This window comes from Rhopilema esculentum, chromosome 21 (assembly GCF_057945365.1).
Source record: "Rhopilema esculentum isolate cy_ngs chromosome 21, ASM5794536v1, whole genome shotgun sequence".
Taxonomy (NCBI): domain Eukaryota; kingdom Metazoa; phylum Cnidaria; class Scyphozoa; order Rhizostomeae; family Rhizostomatidae; genus Rhopilema; species Rhopilema esculentum.
The window spans coordinates 3,094,819-3,116,217 of record NC_142835.1 but is presented as its reverse complement, the minus strand read 5'-3'; the positions used below and the strand labels follow the sequence as shown (position 1 = coordinate 3,116,217).

Sequence of the window (21,399 nt, the reverse complement as noted above, 5' to 3'; positions counted from 1 at the left end):
AAAATTTAGGTCTAGTCCTTCGGTAGGCCTCTGGCTTATAGAGAGGGGCAGATATTGTAAGTTTATTATACCTTGGAACTAGCCATAACTTAACGCATCAGAAATTCAATGCCTATCCAGACAAACGTACGACCAGACGGAGAACACAAAAATTAAACGCGGTGTGATCATTTGCCATCTATTACTTTATCAGTTTTCAGCGATAGTTAACCATTTACTAATAAGTTCTTCTATTTGATATCGATGCTCATTCTAAAACCCAACTCCAAAACTAAATCATACCTTTGAACAGTAGAGTATACATGTGTATAATGAAATGACATATAGTACATACCTCATACATATTTATATATAGACATAAATTCAATCGAGATTAGAAAACGATTGTAGAGTATCTGGAGGCACAACTTGACAGTAAACCAATGGTGTGTTGAATAACAGGGGAAAGGAAAATGGTATGTGTATCTGCGAGCTTTTGTCTCCAAATTTGGTTAAATGGACTGCACTTGCTTGAAGGTAATAATGTTTGGGTGGACCTGAATGGGATTCTCTATCTACCTAGCGCTATTATTCTTATAATGACTAATAATACTTTAAATTGCCGAAAAAATCTTAAGATGCATGGCACATTGAGAAGGGTCGCTTGAGGGTTTGGACTTTGACTGGTTGGGAGAAAAACTAAGCCAAATGAATTACTAGAACCTGAATAGAGCTTACTTAATAGGCCTACAGAACCTTAATCTCGTAGAATAACGAACAAAATCTACGAATCGTAATATAACCTAGCTACTGGAAAAAAAACAACAACAGATAACTAAAGGAAATGTGAACAGACTATAGACAAAATGGTCTAATGCTTTGATTTATTCTGATAAAGGTTATATCTATCAAAGCAGCAGAAGAGCAAGATCAATTATGCTTTCGATGATTCAAAATCAGTTTCCAGTGACTACTCTTTAGCCATGTATATGTGCGTTCTGGGTGTAATACAATTTGATCCTGCAATTTATTACTCCCACCTTGTGAACACAAAACATCCTTGTTCATCTGGTAAAAGCTATTGTATTCAAATCTATCTGATTCATCATGAGCCTGAATCTGACTACCCTTTCTAAACGCAAAACGACGGCTAAGTAGAGATAACCAGGGGTCACATTAAAATTACGTGAAAATAAAGCATGCTTTGCATTTTCATTTATGGCATAACACAGAAATATCAGTCCCTTAGTTGGTATTTATCCCTGATTCCCTAAAATCCTGAAATTTAACCTTAAGGGAGGGGGGGGGGTATTCATATTGTGAAGAGTTTTTGATTCAATGCTATTATAAAACGAGATGCCGTGCCTAAAGAAAATCCTATAGTAAAACTTGGATAACAGGAATAAATAAAACCCAAGAACGTAAAACAATAAGCTTGGTCAGTATCTATGATATATGAATACATACTTGCAGCGTTCTAGAGCTGCTACCTATGCTTGACAGAAAAACTCCAAAGTGTTTTCCAGCAACGTTCTACATTTCTCACGAACATCGGTCATTCATAAGCTTTTTTAGTCTATGCTAGGTAATTTGATATTTCATCGATGCAAAAACTTCGTCAAATCACTATTGACATACAAGAATAGCTAGAAACATAACAAAGAAATCTGGGAATCAGAATTTTATTAGCAGAGGAAATAACTATTGCTAACCCATCACTTTACTAGGGCCTTCTGCCCAGCTGTCATCCCAACACATACCCGATGCCTTATTGGACGAAAGACATTGTTTTAAGTTAATATACGTTAATCTAGCCTGCTTAAAAGGTGGCTTCCGACATTACCGTCTGTATTTGCCTGATTGAAAAAGTTGCGGAGATCTGGGTTCGATTAATTGTCTGCGTATTTAAAAGTCTCTACATATGGACTGAAAGCAGAAGCTACAAAATATTAATATTCTGAAAATAACTTAGTTCTCATTTAACTTCTATTGAATATTTAAGTTGAGAACTTACCCCACTATTACCAAAGAAATAAACAAAGCAATTATCGATATATTGCGCCATATTATCACTGATAAATACAAGTTAATTCTCGTGTGGTATATTTGAGTTACATCATAATGCGACACGGTAAAATACTGTCAATTAAAAATAGAAATCAAGTTAATAGTCGTTTCGAAAACGACGCTGAATTACATCTATATATATGGCGAAACGACGAAGCTTCGCGGTCTTGTGTATGCTATACTAAAATTTTTCAAGATCATATTTACGAATAATATCTGAAAATTACTGTATACCGGTCGGCGCAGTTGTAGAGAATTTTTCTTAGCCAGATTTGAGTATAGCTAAACCCGGAAGCCAGAAAAGCCCGGCCTCTTTATGAAAACATGAATTCAAGGCTGATTTTTGTCAGCGCCGTGTTTTAAATGAATTTTTCTTTACAGAATAAAACATCTTTTTTTATTAAAGGAAATGCTTAAATTGTGACCCTTAAATTTTTTTAAATTCTTATAAAAATGTTTCGATTAACAATAGCATCATTAGGGGCTTTGTTATTTGTCGGTTCAATCCAGACATCATATCAATCTGGTTAAAAATTATTCTGCAAATTAATATTTGATATGTAATAATTCTAACTATATACTCTCAACTAAAAATGAATTTCTCCTATTAGGAACCAAACTGATAGTGCGAAAATGATACCGATTATGAGGAAGAATAATAAAATTATCAATGACACCTGTGTGTCGGACATTTCCTTTTTAATGTCTTCATCTTTCAGGGTTTCATCACTAGTGCGTTGTTTTGTCGCGTCCACTGCTGTTTCGACAGGGAAACGGGCCCTCAGTGTGTTATTAAATTGTCCTTTAATCTGCGCAGGAGTATTTGGTGCAGAGTTACGCAAAGCATCATCAATGAAACGCACTGCGCAAATTCGAAAATGGTATTCCTGATCTGGCACTAGCTGCGTGGCAGTGAACTCCGTTTTCGGCCCGTTGTAAATCTGAAAGAAAATTTAACAACGATTGAAAGCCAAGCGACTATGGCTGTCAAAAGATTGGCTGGGGAGAGAAATAATTAAAATTGACTTAAAGTAGCATATCCAGGAGCCTATTCTTATAAATTTTGGGAATCTATGATTGCCCTGGATTGCTTAATCATAAAACCACGTTCTTTGGGTCTTTTGACGAATGCTTTAACAATTCACCTTGCTAGAAGGAATTGTAGAGCGCATAAAAATTCAAAGGCAGACAAACGTGACTTCCATCAAAATCTAAAACATGATGATTGTTTTTTATTAAAAGATAACGTACCTCAGAAAAATCTTTAGAATGACCAACCCGCATCTTCTGTACAATATAATGAGTTTCATCGTCAGACCTCACTGGATTGTTTGCTTGCCAAGACAGTTTTGCTGAAGTTGAGGAAATTCTCTTCCAGGCAAAGTCTACAAAGACAAAAGCAGTGTTTAGTTTGATTTTGTTATTTTGACTATCTTGTTGATCTTCGTATTTTAGGCATTCTAAAAACAAAATAAGGTAACAAAATATATTTTTTCAAAGATAACGAAAACTACTGGCTACTGGTCGTTTATAACGTGCTCGATGCCGTTCAGGCAGAGGTGTACACTCTCTTTGGTGTATAGAACAGGACTGCTCTAATAGATGTTCTAAGTTGCAAGTCCGAGTTTCATACTTAATGCAGTCATCAAAGGTATTTGAACAAATCGAAAGATTAGTGTAACCGAAAACTGAGGGATTCATAAAAAAGCAGGAACAAAAGCTTATAAAATGAAGGCCTAGATCAACTTAAGGCCAAGGCGTCCAGTCTGTCGTGTGCCGAACCAAATATGAATAAGCTCTGACACTGACATAGCACTAGATCAAACGACGAACCAATTATAATTTGAAATGTTACTTGAAGATTTCAAAATTGGCGCAGTTTTTTACGTTATTATTTTCGTCTTAATTACCACTAAAAGTAACGCACCATTCTGTTCTCGCACGGATAGCCTCATTTTGAAAATCATTTAGAATAATTTATGCATTTGGTTCGGCACACGACAAGGTCTATTTTTGATTTGAAGTCGTTCCATAGTCGTGCTACTTGACTAGGTCAGTCGTGCTAATTGATTTGCTTATTAACCAGTAAGAAATTTGCAGCTTTTTTGGTTGAGTTTATCGTCTAGCTTATAAAGGGAGAAACATGGGACCTATGGGTCTGGGGTCAATGTAACAAAAATGAGTTAGTGGGGTTAGTGGGGGAAATAGCAGTTTAACTTCTTACTTGAGTTACATTGTCATCTTTCAGTTAACATTTACTAAATTTTCGTAAGATGAAGACCAAGGGCTTTCAATACGGATTTTCAAAATTATTGCCAAACGATGATGGCTAAAATTAGGAATTCTACGTTCCCACACAAGAAGAAGTTTTAGGTAATAACTACAAGTGAAGGCATCTATCAATTATCTTTTGCCTTGGTTAATTGAAACCGTTATGGCAATGCATTGCTACTATTCATATCACTAAGCCGCATTACTAAACAGAAATAAAATACCTTTGACAACAGACGGTGGCTGCGCCTTGGTATAGAAAGTTTTTGGGTCTGAGAAGGAGCCATCACCCGCATCATTGCTCGCACTGATGCGGAAAGTGTACGGCGATAGTTCCTTTAGCTTGCTGACTGAAAATGACTGAGCCATTCCAGAGAAGACATTTACGAACCTGTGAAAACAATTCAATAAGCTTGCAATTACCATTAGAAATACAACAAGTAAGAAGCAGCGAGTGTCCTGAAGGTATTTTCATAGAGTGGTGCAAAAGAGTGGCACAGGCAACGATATTAAAGAAACCCCCTCGTAAACTCCTTCAGTTCAAAAATTGGGACTTTTGGGGAACAGAATCTTTAATTACATTATTTAGCGCTCGCATACGTTTTTGTATACCGGCGTCTTCTTTTATTCAAATTATAATCAATTGTTTCTTAAGAACTGATTTTACATGGCCAAATTATAAAACAGTTCATATGGATTTCCGTACCCTTAATATGGATATAGAAATCTGGGTTGAAATTATTTTCTCAAGTCTAAAATGTTTAATGTCTCAAGATAAATTGAAAAAGAGTACAACAATGCTTAAATGAATTCGACGGTAAACATATTGACGACGAATAATAACATATAAATAGATAAAAAATGTGAGCTAAAAACATGATACGTACGACCCAGAGCCGCTTTGCATTTGTAGAGTGAAATTAAGACCAAGATTGTTTCTCCTTGGAGAGGCTGACTCTCCCCATTTGAGTTTGATGCTTTGATATGAAGATGATATAAGGTCGAGATTTGGAGGGCTTGGGGGCAACTCTTTTGTCACAAGCTGAACAGAATGGCTGTAAACAAAGACAGGACTGATTAATGTTAAAACTCAAAAAACAGCAATGACCATCTGATGAACACGGTTTCCAGAAAAAAAACATTATAAGGTGTGTATAAGAACAGAAAATCCAGGCATCGTTCATTTCTCGTAGGTTCGAGAAACCGGTACGACTTCTGCGTCATACTAAATAAGAAATGCACTTCATTTAATGCAATGAATACAATAAAATACAATATACATACAATGTTTTATAACACAAGCATCGAAAATCAATTCACTACATCATTCCTTATTATATACTTGTTGGCATTATGATTCAACCTCTTTTTCCCAAGAAATGAACAATCAGACTTCTGCAAATATCTAGTTTAGTCAAGAAACAAAAGCCAAAAACTGAATCTTTACCTGAATGGGCTAGATCCGATTTTATTGATGGCTTGGACGCGTATCCTATAAAAGGTGAATAGATATTTCGGGTTAACAGAACTGGATATATGGTATATAAGTTAGTTCCTGATATAGGCTGGTATGTTCTTGGGTAGTTTTCGATGATAAAGTGTATAAAGAAAAGAAAAAAAGAGGGAAACAGTGCGGATTTGTTGAATTCATGAGAAACATTATTTGAAGGCACTATGCCCGATGTATTTCGCTGGCCATTTAAATTTCCTATTGGTTGGACTACACAACAGACATATTTTTACGCATCTAACCGGCAACGTAAGGCTATTGTTGACACTGAACGGTTGACTGAAGAGACAATGTGCCTTTAATACACTTTGAATCTGTCTCTTGAAAAGAAGGTTGACCTTGAAGCAAATGAGAGGTACGTCAAGACTCTGCATTTGCTACCTTTTTATTCCTTATCCATTAAAAAGTTGCCACAGCCAAATATCAAAATAAATTTAAATAAAAAAGATTGAAAATAAACATAAATGCAGAAGATGAAAAGAGATTTGAACTAAGAAAGATCTTGGAGACTTTCGACAATGTGTGAAATAGCAATGTTTTCTGATGCAGGAAGCTTTGTTCGACCATTACCTATAGGCCGTATCCGCCAGCAATCCGGCTACCTCATGCTCCATATACTCCTGACTGCGACTTTCATTCGACGCTTTTGACCTTTCATCGTCACGGAAACTGAAATGACTTCCAACGTCATCATCAACAGAAGCATCGTCATCATCGACAGAAGCTCTTTCCGACAGATCAGTAGTACTTTGCATTGCCACTGGTACCGTTACACTGAAATTTGTTCCACCTGTTACTTCCAAAACATACTGGGTGATAGTGGCACCATTGTCATGAGGGTGTTTCCATTGTAACAATGCTGAACTCGATGTTTGATCAAGCTGAAAGTGATTAAAAAGGCTGGCTAGAAGGGAGCTTGTCTATGACGTTGCATGGAAATAAGGAACACAATCTTAAAAGTAAATTGCTTCTGTTACTCTTTGGATTTTATAAAATTTACTGTAATTTGATGGGTGCATACAAGATCCAATTTCATTTGCTAAAATTGCTTTCAATTACGATTGGATGGATTCTTGCCCGCTTAGCACTCTAAGAGAGTGATGAAAAGTTCAACTCTTAGACTTTCTTCTCAGCAGGAGGTTTTACCCACTAAAACCAAAAACATAGATCTAGACATAATTAATTTTCCCACTGAAAATACATTTATTCTCCTATTTTCAATCTTCATCTCTGCGAATGACAAGCAGATATCCACGAAACTTCTAAAAAACGTTTTCTTGTAATTACGAAATTCAAAAAACTTGAATGCTTCTTTGTTGTAAAATTACTCACTACTTTTACGTAGGTGATAGCCAGCGGCGAAGAGGGGAGAGTCTTAACAGTACAGACACCACTGTGTGGACTTGGGCCAGCATTACTCAGTGCCTGTAAAAAATATATGTTAGTCTAAAACAGAGACCATAAAACAGGTTTCCTCAGCTGAAAAGTACAAAGGAGATGGTTGAGAAAAAAGGAAATTTGTGCACAAAGCAAACACAACTTGTTTCTACATTTCATAGAGCAACCTCAACAACACATTTAAAGAAATTTTTTCTCACATTCCTATCCAAAAAGGCAATTTGGGGAAACACAGTTCAATACAACACACAATTTTCAGTAGATTGCAATTTTTCCTTATTCTTATTTGTTATTATTCTGTTTATTTTTATAAACATTTCATACAACCTGCTACTATTGCTGCCACTATTATAAGCTTTAATCATCGAACATGCATTGACCTTTTTATTTGTCACAATCTTTCAATTAATTTATCTAGTTGCGTATAATTCTAAGAACAAAACTTGAATTATTTCATCAAAAAATGATCTAGCATTAACTTACCTGAACTCTATAATAATAATAAGAAGCTGGGTGGAGTCCTCGTTTTATTTCGCAAGAATTATTCACGCCTTCGTACACCTGAAAATGAAACATTGATTGTAACAACAGGGATATTTACGCCCCCATATAGCAACACGAATTATTCCTGTCTTTCTCAAATATGAAGTCAGTGTGTAATCAGTGAATAAAAAACAATTAAAACTTCAGCGTTTAATTAAAAAAGTGTCAATATTGTTTTGTGCTATCTGAGCTTTATCTAGAGAAAGATTCGAAATTGGGACTATTGGTCCATGATTTCCCAAAAGGCAGTAAAAACAGCTCTGTTGCTGAAATCCTAAGGAGGTCTTAAAATATTGCAAATTGTCTAACAAGATAGGTTTCTGCAACGTTTTTTATGCGTTCTTTTAGCGGCAAATGAGATCCTGCTTCTTAGCTTGTCGACAAAAATGACACTTCAATTTACCGCATATTACCTTATCATTACCAATAACCATACAATAGTTTACTTTAGTTAACATGGTATGTATTGAATAAAGGCGCCAATTATACCTTCACAAAAGAATCATCCAACAATTGCTCAACGATAAATCCTGTCACCGATGTCCCATGGGTTTCAGGCTCCTGTGAAATAGAATGGATAAGTCAAGATGTACGTAAGATTTCGTCGGCGAAGTTAGTTCATCAAACACAATTCACACCGATAGAATTTGTAGCTTCAAGTGGGCATTTGAACAGAACGAGCTTTGGACAGAACACAGGAACAATAAGTCAACGTCGCATTGATAACAATCTGAGACGGATAACTACTCTGCTTGATTTTGATTTGTTTAATTTCCAAGGCTAAATTTCACCTTAATTATCTGGGTGAAGTATCCATCTAGAATCTTTAGGAATTTTTGTTCGACACTGAAGTGCCTTGGAAGACAGATCTTTCATAGATACTGTAGCATTGCAATTTTCAGCTGTTGTCATTTTAAATCTACGTTTTTGGCGGTTACTTCTCCTAGCAATGTTGTTGTTGCTGTTGTGGTTGCTGTTGTTGTCTGAAATATCGCATTTATGTATTCGTTTTGCCGCCTTTTAAGATGTATTGAAAACTGCAGACACCTTAAAACGTGATTAGCAGATTAAGAGCTGGTCCAACACAAAAATGTCCATAATCAACCTACCCGCCATTCCAGTTTTACGTGTGTCGCCGACTTGCATGTGCATGTTACGTCATGTGGTGCGTCAGGGGGGCCTGGAGCCGTGCACAGTTCTGCAAAGTCAGACCACGGACTCGTCTGTAAAAAACATCAGAAAACTGCTTAGGGCTTTACTTTTTCTCGCTGTCTTCTTAAAGATTTAAAATTATTTAATCAAAACCAAATCAAAATAATGAATAACCACCCTAAGGAGAAATTTACTCATTTTGGGATTGGCTCATAAACAAGTGCGAAATTTGCAGCCTTTCGGCTCCATTTAGGCGTCCAGTCTTTTAACGGAAAACCAATAAGAGCAGCAAGAGTGTGTGATCAATTTAATAACGGTTAAAGGCATTGAGTCATGGTAAATAGGCCTTCTCTATAGGGGGTCATTTGGTTTCGGCGTGATCGCTGGTGTTTCATGTGATACTTGCATCCGTTGTTGACAACTTGCTATTGATGAAAATTGCCTTGTCAATCAGTACGAGGTGAGTTCATGTGACCACTTCCAGGTCAACCAATAGCATCGCAGTCATGAAAATCATGACTCAGCGGATTTTGGCACTTAGGGTATACCCAATCCATTTTATCATGACTCAATGCCTTTAAAGAGGTTTATGGGGGGAAATAACCTTCTTTATTTAGTTTAACAGATCATCTTCAGTAGATATTTACCAAATTTTTGCAATTGTAACCAAGGCTTCAATAAGGTTTTCAAAAGATATAGACAAACGGGACATGATCAACGACCAAGGTATCTCCTAACTTAAGCCAAAGGAAACCTATCAACTAAGATCTCTCAAACTAACACAGTCTAAAAAATAGCCAACTATCTTAGCAGGGCAGATCAGTTGATATCCTAATCGGATCTAGTTTAATTCAATTTAAGGTAACTAATCTAAATGTGTACATCGATGGTGTGTGGTTCTGTCTAAAAAGACAGCGGTTTCATTCAAAATATTAACTTCAATCGAAATAAATCCATGAGTAAGAGATTAAATGTTCAGATCTTTTCATTCGTCTGCAAATTCATTTGTGAAATGTGTGACATCGAAAGTACGTAAAAAATGTACGGCTTCCATGGAATGCTTGCTTTTAAGTGTCTTCAATCCTAACAGACAGTTAATAACTTTTGGAGCAAATTGGTCAAAGGACAGTTTATAAAATCCCCAATGGTAAAGGGATGTTTCAGTTTTCCATCGCTTTCATAACAACCCAAGAAGGCCATACGCTAGTTTGGGGATAACAATGTAGCTTTAAATGTGGAGAAAGAACAAAATCAGCTCACCCCTGCCTTGTTAGTGGCACACAATTTAAAAAGATATTTTTCTCCAGGCTTCAAGCCCGTTACTGAATATTGCCTTTTCTGCCCTTCGTATATATTCTCATGTTGACGCCCTGAAAAGAGAACCAATAAACAATCAACGTGATTTGTTGTTAATAGAAACATAGGGGTTTGGAAGGGTGGTACTCTCAACTGATTGGGGGAATAAACACATTCATACTTCTGTTGATTCTCTGGAACCTAATCAGAGACTTGTTGTGTAGGGTACTCCCGTGTTTAGTTAGACTTAGTTTAGTTAAAATCTGTTTTTATTAGTAATTCGCAATTCTGCTATAATATAGTACTTCGCTTAGTAAACTAAACATGTATCCACGTTGAGTATTACAGTTGTGGTGATGCTGTGGTGTTGTTGTGGTGTGGTCATTGTACCCTTGCTGTTGTTGTGATGTGGCGATGCTCTAGGAGAATATTTCCCAAACTGTGGTTCACTTATTGTTCCTTTGCTTCCTATTCACTTTCTAGTACTTTACTGTCAAAAGCAGAGGCAAAGCAACAAATAAAGGAAATCATTGGGACTTGAAAGTCCTAATAATCGCTTTTCAGTATAAAAGGCGACTTAATGAGCTTTTAAAAGCAGTATTTCTTAAAGTAAAAGCTACTATCAAAATCAAATTCAAAGACTTTTGAACTAAATTGTATTATTATTAATTGCATTGTATTAAAACGAAATTTTTCAAGAGTTATCATGGGTTTGATTAGGTTCGTTTGTAGATGTATGTAGATAATCCGGTTATAACGTACTTTAAGAGACCAGCGTATTAAGTACGTTATATCCGAAGTACGTTGCGACGAGGGTAAGTAAAATTGACTAAAACTAAGCACACCTTTTGCCGGGACCAAGCACACCAGTACGTTATATCCGAAAGTACGTAATAACCGAGTACGTTATAACGGGATTCTACTGTACCACCACTAAACAATACTTCAAAAGTGCTTTATTTTGATTTTCAACAGCTGGATAAAAATTGCTACATTTTCTCGGTTACTTTGAGAAGATGCATTTTAAAGTAAAAATATCCTCTCATGGAGGGAGGGGGGAGGGTAGTGGTTTGAGACTCTTTTTGCAACATTAGAATGTCATGATCATTGTAAGTTTTAATTTTATAATTCGACCAAGCGTCGGACATCTCTTGCAGTGTCTTACCTTCGTCATTAGGCCAGCCCATACGTAAAATGTAATTCAATATTGGGGAGCCACCATCATCTTTTGGTGAGTCTAAAAGAAAAGACATTTTATAATGAGCACGCTCTTCAGATATCAAATTCACAGCGGGCCAGTTGTGCGGGGGAAGTAAATTAAGAATCGCGCTGATAAAATCATACCAAATCTTCTCTAATCTAAATTAATCTTGATAGCAAATCGTTGTTTTTCTTTACAAGCGGTGTCAATATATTAAAAATTCAAAGCTGAGAATGACGTCAGGGGCGGACTTAGTCAAATCAGGGCAGGTGCAGAAGCCAAGGGATAGGTTGTTCTTGACTTAAACTGCGAGAAACTGATCTTCATTAAGATAAGAGCACGGTTAGAGCAATCTATATATCGATTTTTAACCAGATACAATGTCATTGGATAACTTGCTAAATAAGGAACTTGGAGGCAAGACTCTCTTAGGAGCTTTTAAGGCTTTAATAAAAAATTGACGATTCATAGCTGCACCAATTATTAAATCAAGAAGCTAGGGAGAGGAGAATGAAGAGTTTTTAAAGGTGTATGAAAAGAATATTTTGTGACAAAGCAGAGATCGCTTGAAAAAGGAGACTTTACTCTTTTTATTAACAAAAAACAAAAAATGAAGTGAAGGTAACACAGTAGGAACAGGAGAATTCCTGTTTATAGATTGTTATATAAAGAAAGACGGCCAAAGGCAGGGTTGACATTTTAAGCAATTCACATGGCAGATTAAATGTTATCATTCTTACCCCAATCCATATGAATTGTTGTTGGTTCTTGTTTAAAACGAGTTGACAGTCTTGGTGGCTCGGGTTTGCAAGGGCAAACTGGCAGGGTGGTGACGTGTAAAAATGGGGAAGGCTGCAAAGGATGGTAGGGATGAACGTATACATACTCGTCTAAGCAGCTTTAATCAGCAGCGAACAGAATCATAGAATCATGAAACAACACAGTAAATCAAACACAAACACAGTAAATAAAGCTAATTTCGATCCTGACTTTAGTATCTGTAACTTTAATGGCAGTCTTAGGAAAGAAGCAGAGATCTACAAGATTTACAGAAGCCTGAAATCGACGACTTCCTCTTAAAAACTTTTGTCAAGAATTCGTTTACAGTCAAATACGAGGCCTATATAAAGTTGCAAAATATGCTGGTAGCTTAACCTCAAACGATCAAATATTCAGGATCTGGGTTATGCATAGCCTTCTCAAAATGTGTGACAAAAATCTAATCGATTTTCTCTTTTGATTTTCTCCAGTGTGAACAGGCAATCGTTCAAGTTTGAACCTAGAAATTCGTATTGCTTATATTTCCCTCTTAATCATTCAATAAAACCCTTATTAATCATACATACCCTTTATGATTACACAAGAAGCAAAACATATAACAGAACACCACACACCTCACTTCGACCACCTACGCCAACAGCGTACACACGCACTTTGTAGGTATGTCCGGGCTTTAGACCCGAAGCTGTATACTCAGCCTTGATGTCTTTGTAATCTTCGAAAATTTCACCTCCTAAAAAAGAGATATGTATTCCAGAGAAATATCCTAGCATCATTATCGTTATAACAAATTAGAGACACTGTTGTAGAGTAAATATCCTAATGCCAGGTAACGCAACATTGCTTATCCTACGCATTTTTTTCCAGCCCAAACTGAAAAAAAGTTCGACTGCTCGAGAAAAAAAATCCACTCAAAAAAGACTTAAGCAACAGAAATATACATACATAATTCTAATGAAAATAACTTTCTTTCCAGTCTTTTTCATAGTACTCGATGCTGTACAGGCAAAGCTGTACACACTTTGGCAACATGGGAAGATCTTGTTCTACTCACCAAAAAGTATATAAGATTATCTATATATATATTTTTTCACAGATATTATAAAACACGACTTGGGTGAAGAAGGATTATCTGGTCCAGAAAAAGCTTTGCCCTATAAGCAAAATAATCTGGTCCAGGAAAAGTCTTTCTTTATAAGAAAAGACCAAAAAATGACAAGTTGAACTAACCTTTTGCATCACAAATTTCGGCAATATAACAATCAATCTCAGGGCCTCCTGTATCTCGTGGTGGGTCTAGTAACAAGAAATAATTTAATTAATTGCACTTTCACGTACAAACTTCAGTATAAGGGTTCTTAAATACATACTCTCACAGTTGGGAATCGCAACTAAAGGATGTTGGCAGAAAAAGATAAAATTTACAGAAATATGCAGAACTAATAATATTGATATTGACAATTCATGATATTGACAAGCTTGAATAACGTACGAAAAAACATAGAGGAATATTCCAAAATGCATCTTTCTTTCTAAAATCAAACATGTTTTCTATGCACTGATATGAAATAGACAAAAGCGATCAGTCATAATGGTGATCGATCAGTCATGATAGTGATGCGTCAAAACCGATTCATAAAGAAACGAGAATAAAATTTCACATGGAGGGTTTTTGAATTAAAAGAAAAGTAGCGGGAAAAGGTTGAAAAAGGAACAGAAAAATTAAATCCTTTGTGAAAGTCAATCCCGACAACGCATCACGCATCCTTTGAACAAAGACGAAAGTTTCTCACCCCAGCAAACTGTGAAACCCTGGGTCTTCGCTTTGCCAACGAGCCGCGGTTTGTCTATTTTTGTTGGTACTTTTGGGAGCGTTTTGTAAGAGACGATTTGACTGTACTTGCTTGTGCCGCTAATGTTTGACGCACTCAGCTGGAGAATAGAGAAAATACCCGTAAGTAATAAGAAACTGTCTAAACAGCGTAATCAAAGAAACGAGTGCTGTAAATTATGAACAATTTTGCATTTGCTTTCTGAAAGAAATTTCCAATACATTAAACGCATTGTGTTTATAAGAAACCGAGCCCAAAGATGACAAAAAATTAAGAAACTATAGTACTTAAGAAACTATAGTACTTAAGAAACTGTTCGATTGGCAAAGACGACAAAAAGAAAAACATCTTGCGACTTAATGGGTGTTCTGTTTCCTGTTATCTTATATTAGGTTTATGAATCTCTAAAAAGGTAGCACTGTAGCATTTGGTAAGTGCAGATGTCAACAAACATTAAAATACCAGGTACTGATCCCGAGCCAAGTTTTTTATAAAAAAGCGTGTATGTTAAGTTCAAGAGGTTGTAAAGTGAAGTAAAGTTCTAAAACGGTGCGAGGATGGCACATTGGTTAGGGTCACTGAGTACAGTGTAGAGTACAGTACATTGGTTAGGGACCCGAGGACCCGTGGTTCGAGTCCCTGGCATGACCGAACTTTCCCTCAGAGTGAGGAGAGTCACCAGCTCTCTGTGATTCCAGGCAAAGGAATCATGAGGTGTGGTTACATCGAGAGAAATAACCAGGACAATGCTTGATAAAGAGAGCTTTTCAAGGTCCTAAAACTATCATCGAAACCTAGGTAGCAAACAATACAAGACTTTCACATTGCGGACATCACGTTCAAAATTTAACCTGCAAGATGGGTTTCACTACAAAAATCAACAAATAAATCAGACTCACCCTAAACTTATAGGCTGTATCGCGTAGTAGATCGGAACATGTGAATTCTCTTTTGTCCTCACAGAATACTGGTTTAAAACCGTAGTCCTACAACAAAATACATATCCATTATGCGACATTGTTACGATAATTAACTGGAAGAATAAACCAACAGTGGCACTGATTGGGATCAATAGTCACGTGCTCGAGTTTCTGATTGGCCTATTTCGATCCACAACTGAATATATATATATATATACATTTCCTAGCGTTGAGTTCTCAATAGGCGTACAGTTTATTATAAAAATTTATATAGAAAACAAATGCGGTTACAAGTGTGAGTACATCCGGCGGCATCTTGAGTTAATAAAGCGTGAAAAAGGGGGCAAGCTAAAACACTATATAAATATTTCTTCTCAATTGCCTGTTTTCTATAAACAAGAAGTAGGACATGACTGCTATTACCCCTGGAGAAAAAAGTTATTGTGGACATTTCAGTCATAAGTCTCCTGAATTCAATTAACTTAAGCCAAGATCTTTACTTGATGAAATCCACGGCTGATAACAATCACAAAAACACGTTGCAGCCAATGGATGTTTCAACTATGTAATTCTTTGTTAAAGAAATCTTTGGCCGCCAAAAGATTAATAGTTTCAAGGATTGGGTTAACTAGAATCTGGTTTCACATTTTAAGTGTTCCCACAAACAACGTGGGAATAATCATTTGTGGCAATCAGCCAAGGAATATCCACAATCCATGTTAAAAGGCCAATTTCACTTCAATTCTAACTATTGCAAGTATTCAATCGTCATTGTCTGGGTTATAAAATTTTACTTAAATGCATTCTTTGCCGTATTGGAAAACAAACGACGAGAAACATCTTACCAGAAGCGGATTACAGCAACGGCAAATGATATACCAAACTAAGAGCTCAACATTATCAAATCATTTGTAAACATTTCCAATTTCACTCTTCTTGATTTCTCCAATGTTATCATTAGTTTATAATGTTTCCCTAGACCTTTTTTAGGAAGTTCAACAAAAATTTAACTGGCATTTGAAAACAATCCCAGCACAGTATCCGATTCCTGAACCATTCCCTTAAGGGATTCTGTAATTGAGGAAGTGATACTCTTGTTTTTAGTTCATTTAGAAAAAATACTGCTTTGCAACAGAGGCCATGCCTACTTTAAGAACAAAAAGAACGACGCAGTAAGAAATGCTGCTATCTAAGACCTATGAGTTGGTTTATTTGTGATATTCCGGGGTCATCAAACGTTTTAGTTGGTTCTACGCCTCAACCTATTGATTCCTTTTAAACAGGACACGATAGGGCTGGGTCACTTTCCATTCAACAAAACTTCAAACACAGTTTCGGTTTTGTTATCCTTTCACTGTTGCCAATGCAAATTGAAATGACCCTTGAAGATGTCATCGCCAAGACTATGAATACGCCCGTCTGTCTATTGTAGAGGACAATAATGAACGATGCTCTTTCAAGTCCAGTCTTTTAAAAAGATCTTTTGTAAATGTTTCATTGTGTTTGAGCAGCCGATTTTCTTCAAGCATTAGTTTGCGGTCGGTGATTATTGGCCTTTCATTAACGTATTCTCTCAGCAGAAAATACGAAACGATTTCCAGTTAACTGAAAACTTGAAAATCTCATTTGTATTATCAAAGGCGGAATGGATTTTGTGACACTGAGGTTAGGGCTTTCACCCTCGCTTTCGCTTGTGTGGCGCTAACAGATATGAACAAGCTGGGACAGCCGCAGACACGGGTGTAATATATGAAGCATAGCCTTTGTAAGAACATGTAACACGTAACGCTTTAGGAGGGAAAGGGGACAAGAAACGGCTCAGAACGTCCATTTTCAAAATCAGATATTTCCTATATAGAAAAAAGATAGGAAAACAAGAAACTGGGAAAATTCAATGTACTTGCCCAAGTACCAAGAAAGCTAATTTCCACAACTGATGGGAACCTTAGCTCCTGGATTTCGGAATTAGGCGGTACATCTACAAACAACAGCAGTATTGGCCTAAAAGGATACCAGCAGTGAACATCTTTCTGTGATACTGTATTCTGTCTTATAGGAATGAGAAGGAACTAATCAGAAACTATCTGAAATTCAAAACTATGGAACGCCTTCGAGCGGAACGATGGTCTTCGTGTGCTCTCTGCTTTGATAATGATTTAATGACGAAATTCCACTCACCAAAGTTTCATCGTTCATCTCTAGTCGATACTCAGTAATGGGTGCTGAAATTAAAAGTGAAAATTAAAGAGATCTGCTAACCTATAAAAGGTAGAATTACAGGTAACACATTGTCTTATGAAAAGGTCAAGGTGCTCGGTCTCAGGTCTATAGCTGCAACCAATACTTTGAAATAAGAAACCAAGATTCTATATTGCAGCACCTCTTCAATAGAAATAGTAATACTGTAAGAGACATTAGAATCTGTAAGGTCAATTAACCCCAAAAATTAATAATTTAATTATCCATGATGGTTGGAAAAGAAGGTGGTTAAAGAAGACTGTAAAACACATAATCTCTTTCCAAGATGGCATTTTAATTACATATAACACTTGCCACAATCTGGTACAAAATGCCGTTTACATAGATCAACTATCCAACGACCTTCTGAAAATTTAACCAACGTCGCCGTATTTCTCTAACAATATGACAACTATTTTCTTGAAATTCAGATTTCTTCAAACGATAATGCAGGTACTGTCTTTGAATCAAGAATTCATTGGCAAATTCACGAAAGCTTCTCATTTCAAGAACCCGCTTTAGCGACAAATTAAAAAACCTAACTTCACTGCCCCATGCAATGCTTTGTGTTGAATTAGTGGATAATCTTTATTAACTTATTTTTTCAAATAATAATTACGCTATATCTTATAAAAAACTTCTTGGCGATACAGAATTTAAAAATGGCTCTGAAAAAGCAAACATTGTAAACATATTTAGGCTTTTACGTCATAATTGATGTTTCTTTCATTTTTATGAAGGTTGTTTCTAAAACTAGTAGATGGAAAGACGACCAGACTCTGTCAATAATCAAAACATACCATCATTTAGGCGAGGGGTGGGGGGTTGTTTCTAATGCTAGAAGGAGCATGTTGTTTCATTCTTTCCTCCATTCTTGGGATTGTGCGTCCTGTGAATCACTTTGGCACGTAAATTCCTAAATGACGGACCTAATAAATAACTTTTGGGTGGCAGGAACGCAATCCTTTTCAATAGATGGGTGGGGGTTCCTTGTACTAATAAACATGCATGGATTATTTACTCTTGTGATGGACATTTCATTTTAACGAACAGGCTTTCAGGTGACAGGCCTAAAAATGAAATGTCATGTTGGTACAAAACTTACATTTTGGTTGCTGGTCAAACCATTGCAAAATAATAATGCATAAGATATTGAAGCACAAGACAAATGATTTATTTCTATGTAATATGAATTCATAATAATTGTTAACCTCCATTATCTTTTGGTTGAGTCCACTGCAAGGAAAGTGTTGTTGATGTTGCCTTGATAAGCTGCGGCGGTTCAGGGGCATCCGGCGGGCAAGCGCTTGTCATGCATTCCAGGATTCTACTGTAACCACTAAAGTAAGGACAAACAGGTTTAGAGAATCGAAACGGAATATATCATACCTAAGTAACAGCACTTAATAAATATAAAAAGTAATTTACTTCGCCCAATATAAAAAACTAAAGACGCTTGTGTAGCCTGTCCAAAGGGTCAGCAGAGATGATTCATGAAATATTTCTAAAACTGATAAGAAGGGGTCTGGGTAAGATCCCTAGTCTTCTGCCATCTTGCAGTGAGTTCGATATTTGAGCTTCGAATTACCCTTGTTGCAAATGCACAGAAAGTAAACAAATTCAAATATATCACTGTGATATGAATGTTCTTAAAATAATTTTCAGAATATTTTGAATCCTTGTTTTTCTTCATAACATTTCTTGATTGCTACTGTCGTCAATGGGTACCGGGACGGGTCTCCAGCAACGGGACTTCGTCAACATAATCAGGCGAGAAGACTTTTTGAGTGAGAATCTAAGAATGTGAAAATATTTTTGCTGATCAACCGATCAGTCAATCGGTCGATCAAGCAGTGCAGACTCAAGATCAGCCATCTGACGACCTAATGGCACTGTTATCTGACACGAACTGTCGGACAGGCTGAAATTTTACCGCAGCTTCATTCTACAACCACAAAACCGGATCTGGCTGCCCAGTTAAAAACCATTTATACCAACTTTGAACATCGCCTCCGCATAGGTGTCAATTCAATACAACATAAACTGTGTACTTGGAAGTGTCTATAATGTTTCAGTTTGTTTGGAACTAAAATTAAGGAGGGTCAATGTTTAAAATCCCTAAATGGTTTTCTCCGTCTCGTTTAGAGAATCAATTCTTGATGATTTTTCCAATGAAGTTGCTACCAGATGAAAAATATCCTTTAAGCAGATTTAAAGAGCAAATCTTGCAACGATATCCCATGATTAACACAAGATGTGACCTGCTTTGACTGAACCAATAATTCACGTTAAGTAGCTTGAAAATCGCAAGTAATTTTATCAAGTAACATCGATCTGTCTGTTATTGTTTCATCTTGAATGTGTATGCGCAGAATAATAGGCAGTCTATTTGGAAAATACCCTTACCTCCATCCGTTTACATTACAGGCCCGGAGACGAAATTTACATGGTGTACTGGGGGGCAACTTGTGTGCCAATTTGTGTTGCCGTTCTGGTCCATTGTACACCTCCTCAAAATCTGCTTGCGGCTTACCCTGAAGCAAAAAATATAAGATTAGAAAATTATAAATATCAGAGTATTTATTGTGAATAGAGGCTTAGGACTCAATTCTCCCTGCTAAATTTCATAGAGAATGCCAGTCCCCGCCAAAGACACATGGCGAATGATGGTAATACCGCTAACAGCCAGTACAATCACTGACTGGAAATTATAAAGGACGAATCAATTTGTACCTTTGGCTTATTTTAAGTGTTTTAGATGATACATAATAAAACTGATTAACGCAACTAGGGTTCCTGGTTTCCACGCGAAACACAGCCCCTTTTGACCGTCTTAAAGTGAAAATCAATAAAAAGGCCTAGCGGAATAGCAAAGAAAGGGCCACGAAAACAATGATTTTAAATCAATGAGCACCATCTTAACAAAGTAGGTTAAAAAAAGAACAGTTTCGGTTTTCTAATTCGATTATCTTTTAATTCACATTAACTCTAGATCGGAGGATTTCCTTCAATTAAATTGTAATTATTTGCTCATAGAAACGCGGCTAAAATCAGCCTTTACAGGTTCATGATTAGAAGCCCTGAAGAAATTCTATTGTCAGACATAAACAACTTAAGATAAAGTTCCGATGAACTTAAATCGTATTTTGCTGCAGTGATTTTGTTTTGATTGTCTTTTATGCATGGGCAAAGAAACAGAGTTCAGCAGGTGTTCCTGAGCTTTTTCCAGACATTTTTTCTATGGCCAACTGTTCTTAGAACAAACTACACCCAAAAATCTCGTTCCTTTCAATACAAAAGAAATTTCTACTTCATTGAATCTGGTAAACGGTATACACCCCTTTCTTCTAAGGAGAGTCTCCACAAGAAATACTAGACTGATTTTCTCAAAACTCAAGGAACTTTAGTACAATATCTTCTTCAGGTCAAAAAGTTAACTTTCGATGTTGTATTATCAAACCTTTTACTCTCGATTTTTCTTCTAAATATAACTTCATTGCATTTCAATTTCTTGCCAGATAAAGTGAAGTCACTTCTTGTTTTGCCAACATAATTTGCACATGTTCACACAAAGAACTATAAAAATTTCTATTCTAGTTCGGTTTTTTCCTTTGAAGGATATTTTCGGTCCCTGCGAAAGATGTTGCGGTTTTCTTTACCTGTTGACTTAAGGAATGCTAAATGAAGCTTTTTATGGCGGTAAAAAGTTAATTTACTCATGTACCAAGGTTTTGCGAAGGTTCTTTAAAAAATGGATGTACAGTAGTTTTGCGGCTCAAGCCTCGGTGTTTCGTTCCATTTATTTATATGAATGATGTACAAGAAGAATGGTGTCGAAATTTTGAACAGAAAGGTGGCGGCCTTGCTCTATAAAACGATAAGCAAAGTACTTTGCATTATCCATTAACTTGGATGCACAGAGTGCTGATCTGCAAAGAGGAAGAACTCAGAATGAATCTACTTACTCCGTTCCATTGAAGGGAATATGCAGTAATTGCAGATCCACCATCATACGGAGCCTAATTCAAAGAAAAATAGATTAAAAAATTGGAAAAAAGTAAATTTAATAACAGATTCTTAGCTGATCATGGGCGAAGCAAATGGGTTCTTTGATTCCTTTAAAGTTTGAAGTTTTTGACTTCACGAACATTATCTTTGGCCGTTGCTATACTTCAAAGTATGATCGTGTAAGGTAATGACACTTTTTCCAAC

The 21,399-nt window shown here is 36.4% G+C and overlaps 1 protein-coding gene across 1 annotated transcript in view; it reads right to left on the bottom strand.

The window, feature by feature from the left end:
- Nucleotides 1-162: 162 nt before the first annotated feature.
- Nucleotides 163-21,399, bottom strand: part of LOC135684417 (fibronectin type-III domain-containing protein 3A) — a 32,558-nt gene continuing 11,321 nt past the window's right edge. The window contains exons 6-26 of the mRNA XM_065199975.2: nt 21,153-21,206; nt 19,594-19,721; nt 18,399-18,526; nt 17,128-17,171; nt 14,929-15,015; nt 13,991-14,129; nt 13,428-13,493; nt 12,812-12,930; nt 12,158-12,269; nt 11,382-11,453; nt 10,181-10,290; nt 8,878-8,991; nt 8,258-8,329; nt 7,709-7,786; nt 7,160-7,252; nt 6,398-6,708; nt 5,765-5,809; nt 5,205-5,372; nt 4,542-4,708; nt 3,298-3,431; nt 163-2,987 (exon numbers count right to left, since the gene is read on the bottom strand). Coding sequence (XP_065056047.2) covers nt 2,634-2,987; nt 3,298-3,431; nt 4,542-4,708; nt 5,205-5,372; nt 5,765-5,809; nt 6,398-6,708; nt 7,160-7,252; nt 7,709-7,786; nt 8,258-8,329; nt 8,878-8,991; nt 10,181-10,290; nt 11,382-11,453; nt 12,158-12,269; nt 12,812-12,930; nt 13,428-13,493; nt 13,991-14,129; nt 14,929-15,015; nt 17,128-17,171; nt 18,399-18,526; nt 19,594-19,721; nt 21,153-21,206 — 2,595 coding nt within the window. The 3' untranslated portion in view covers nt 163-2,633. The remainder of the gene's footprint in view (nt 2,988-3,297; nt 3,432-4,541; nt 4,709-5,204; nt 5,373-5,764; nt 5,810-6,397; nt 6,709-7,159; nt 7,253-7,708; nt 7,787-8,257; nt 8,330-8,877; nt 8,992-10,180; nt 10,291-11,381; nt 11,454-12,157; nt 12,270-12,811; nt 12,931-13,427; nt 13,494-13,990; nt 14,130-14,928; nt 15,016-17,127; nt 17,172-18,398; nt 18,527-19,593; nt 19,722-21,152; nt 21,207-21,399) is intronic.